The following is a 4,212-nucleotide window of genomic DNA, read 5'->3' as shown; positions in this document are numbered from 1 at the left end:
CCAACCAATTGTGTACACATTAAGAATATTGCTCTAATTTTCCAAACGGTCAACGTGAAATGTTTTGGACCTGAGTGTTTATGTTCAAGTTGATTCATTTATTCAAGTAAATAATATACCATGTAAGAAAATCAGCTGTGGAGAAATAAACCACACTACATGGGGAAAATGTAAAACGTACAGAATTTAAAAATAAACAAATAAATAAATAAACATGTAAAAATGTTTATTGTTGACTTGGAAGGGCTGTCACGACCATTAACAGTAATAATTTGAAGCTTGAATATTTTGTAGCTATATATAGTCTTGGTAAGTGTTAATGAGTGTAAGTTGTTAATTAGTTTGAAGGCAAGCAATGTTTGGGGGGGGGGACAACAATATTAAAAGCCTGTGGGACTTACTTAATAAATGCTGAATTATTTCAAAGCCATGAAGGGTCAGATTTTCACTTGAACATGTTAAGAGATAACAGCTCCAAAGCAGGTGAAGAGAGCAGGAATGTCACTGGGTTTAATTGGACTCGTCATGTATTTGAGACCACGTGATAAATTGGTGATGAGCTGCAGCTGAGCTCTGCTGAAGACCTCGAGTTCGGCCTTGAGCTGTGAATTTCTCACACTGAAATTAGAAGAAAAAAATAAAATAATAACCCCTCAATCTTTCGTCAAAATGACAAACGATGGGAGTAAGAAGAAAGGGAAAGCACCGGGTGAAAAAAAGGCTTCTAAAAGGAAAGGGAAGAGGAGAGAAACATATGCTGTGTATATCTATAAAGTGTTGAAGCAGGTGGGGTTTTTCTTTATTATTATTATTATTATTATTATTATTATTATTATTATTATTATTATTATTATTATTATTTTAAATGTTGTGCTTTTCACCTTCAACATTTTTAATTTAGTTAATTTAGACCCTTTTTATGAACACCTGACTGGGTCACAATGTCAATGTCAAATTGACCCCTATGGTGTGGACGTATAAGTGAGCAGTGTGGTAAGAGTTAATTTTGGGCTTCTTGTTTTCTTTCTACAGTGGGATCAGGCAACGTAATTAAACCATTAGATAAAGTATAAGGGTGCACGGTGGCTTAGTGGTTAGCACGTTCGCCTCACACCTCCAGGGTCGGAGGTTCGAGTCCCACCGTGGCCCTGTGTGTGCGGAGTTTGCATGTTCTCCCCGTGCTGCGGGGGTACTCTGCGGGTACTCTGGTTTCCTCCCCCAGTCCAAAGACATGCATGGTAGGCTGACTGGCATGTCCGTAGTGTATGAATGGGTGTGTGAATGTGTATGTGAGTGTACCCTGTGGTGGATTGGCACCCTTGTGCCTGATGCTCCCTGGGATAGGAGGATAACGATGATAGAAGATGGATGGATGGAATTGCAGTATATCAAATACAGTAGATGTACTACCCACCACTAGCGACAAAGAAAATGTACTTTTTTGTTCCCACATGGATTGGTGTTCTCAATCCATTGCACACTGTGAAATGTGTCCTTATCAATATCCTAATGGACTTTGTAATTCTCTGGAATTAAAAAAAAAAAAAAAAAAAAAAATTTAAATAGTAAATTTATGTATTATTAATTCTTGATGAAAAAAATGTATTTGTTGTAGTAGAAGAGGAGACCTTTTGGCCATTCATTTCAGCTAGCATGTGCCAGTGCATGAACTGGAATGAATTTTGTAGTTTAAAATTTAAAAAAATTAAAAAAAAATCAGTATTGAATGTTCACGTCATGTAAACATGAACGCAAACGTCACTCTTCGGAAAACTCTTAATCGTCTGTAAAAGTTCTTTCTAAATCTTCAAATTTCTAGCGAAAAGTCATATCGAGGTCATCAAGGCGTGTGAGCAGAACCCTTTCAGAAAACTAAAACCTTTTTAATTATCCTAAGAACCACTGAATGATCCTCAAGTCCATCCTAGAAACCTTATTGACGAAACTGATCAATAAATCTTTGAGCCTGTATCCAATGTAGCATCAGATTCCTGTTTTTTGCCTGACAGGATGTGCTGTTGTAGCCCATGCACCTCAAGGTTTGATGTGTTCTGAGATGCTCTTCAGCTCACCATGACTGTAAAGAGTGGTTGGTTTGAGTTATTGTAGACTTCCTGTCAGCTTGAACCAGTCTCGTGGTTTTCCTCTGACTCTGTCTGATCAACAAGGTGTATTTTCCTGCCTATAGAGATGGCTGTATGTGAAAATACCAAGAGATCAGCACACTGAAATACTCGAACTCTGATACCAAGAGCCATGCCACAGTCCAAGTCATGGAGACCGCTCTTGACCTGTATCTGCAGGAGTTTACGCGTTGTGCCATGACCACATGATTGTCTGACTGGATTAGCATGAATGAATGTACAGGTTTTCCTATTATATGATTTATTTATTTTGCTTTTTCATTTTGCAGGTGCACCCAGACACGGGCATCTCGAGCAGAGCTATGAGCATCATGAACTCATTTGTGAACGACGTGTTCGAGCGCATCGCCACTGAGGCATCCAGACTGACGCAGTACAACAAGCGCTCGACCATCACGAGCCGTGAGGTGCAGACCGCTGTGCGTCTGCTGCTTCCAGGGGAACTCGCCAAGCACGCCGTGTCCGAGGGCACCAAAGCCGTCACCAAGTACACTAGCTCCAAGTGAGATGGTGTTTGGGCTGGATTATTTTGGTTTTTGGAAATAAAACTGCACAAAATGTCTTCTGAGTGGTGGTGTCTCAAGTTCATCCATTTTATATAGTCGTTTTTCCTAGTTGGTTTGGATCCGATGTGCAATACTGGTTCAAAAGTCGTCTTCTTGATCTTCGTTTTGTTCTTCTTGATCTTGTTCTTGATCTTCTTGATCTTGTTCATCATCTTCTTTTTCTTCATCATCAGACATTCCATTTTTAATAGAATTTCTTTTTGAATGTTGTAACTATCTAAAACAGACGTGAACGTTGGGGTTGTTAAGACTAACTGTTTTTTCAGTGTTAAATGTTCCGATATGAAACAGGAATGGCTGCACTGGTTAAGGAAAAGCCGGAAACATGTAGCAGGTATCTTCGAAAGCTAATATTGTTTACAGGACCAATAAAACAGCCCACTTGTAACCACACCGAGCTAATTATTGTTTGTTTGTTTACTTTTTGTTCCACTAAACGTGGTCCAAGTTTAAGTTCTGGTCCACATCATATCCACGTCACAATATTTTCATACATAAAAATCAGCTCTGAGTGCTTCATGAAGAAATGAATAATACATTTAAAACCGATTATTTTAAGCTGTTAAGTAGGGATTTAACCTGAGCAGCAATAAGAATAATATAAATTATTAAAAAACCACAAGAGAAAAGCAAAAGTCATGGTAAATAAAAGCTAGAAATAACAAAATAAATATAATATTTAAAAAAAACAAGAATGCAAACAAGGAATCATAAAAAATGTAGTTTGTAAAAGAAGAATTAAAATGAAAAAAAAAACACCATCAAAAAGTTTATTTCCTGTAATTTATTTCAAAATGTGGAACTTAATACATTTTAGATTCATCACCCATAAAGTGAAATATTTCAAGCCTTTTTATTTTAATCTTGATGATTACGACTTGCAGCTCACGGAAATCAAAAATCCAGTATCTCAAAATATCAGAATAAAGAATTTATAATACAGAAATGAAAGTTGTAAGTGTAGATAATGACCATGATTGATACTCACTTGTTATATTGTAGACACACATCATGTTGTGTAGTAACATATATTCACCACTAGATGGCAGTGTTTGAGAACTTTTAAGATGGCGGTCTCAAACGACAAACATCTGCGACCTCAGTGGTCAAGATCAGCAGCACAAAATGGGATCAAATGGATAAAATAGCGATTTCAATACATTAAGACAAAAACTGAAGCTCTAGGTGAAACAGGTTACTACTGTGTATAATATTGTAATAATAATAATTGTTCCCAGAAGTAGCTCTAAAGGTTTCTGTAGGCTAGGTGTCGTTAATTGAAACCATCGTTTACATGTTTGCTGATTAGGTCAGAAATGTCAGAAACAGTGAATGGGTTTAACCCCATTTCTTAATTCCTAAATCTTCCCATAATTGTACACAAATTAGAAACGAACCATGAATTAAGAATTTACCAATCTGAAAGATTAAAATACCAATCTGTAAGAAATCACCAACGGCAAACGAACAAACAAACAAACAAACAAACAAACCCCCTGTTC

At 37.0% G+C, this 4,212-nt stretch overlaps 1 protein-coding gene across 1 annotated transcript; it reads left to right on the top strand.

Annotated features, from left to right (window-relative positions):
• Positions 1 to 576: 576 nt before the first annotated feature.
• Positions 577 to 2,650, top strand: zgc:92591 (uncharacterized protein LOC436997 homolog). Its single transcript, XM_053626745.1, has 2 exons — positions 577 to 786; positions 2,414 to 2,650. Exons 1-2 carry the CDS (start codon positions 670 to 672, stop codon positions 2,648 to 2,650), a joined length of 354 nt encoding a protein of 117 aa, XP_053482720.1. The 5' UTR covers positions 577 to 669.
• The last annotated feature ends 1,562 nt before the right edge of the window (positions 2,651 to 4,212 follow it).

This window comes from Ictalurus furcatus, chromosome 1 (assembly GCF_023375685.1).
Source record: "Ictalurus furcatus strain D&B chromosome 1, Billie_1.0, whole genome shotgun sequence".
NCBI lineage: Eukaryota > Metazoa > Chordata > Actinopteri > Siluriformes > Ictaluridae > Ictalurus > Ictalurus furcatus.
The sequence above is the reverse complement of the archived record's forward strand: the minus strand, read 5'-3'. Positions and strand labels throughout refer to the sequence as shown.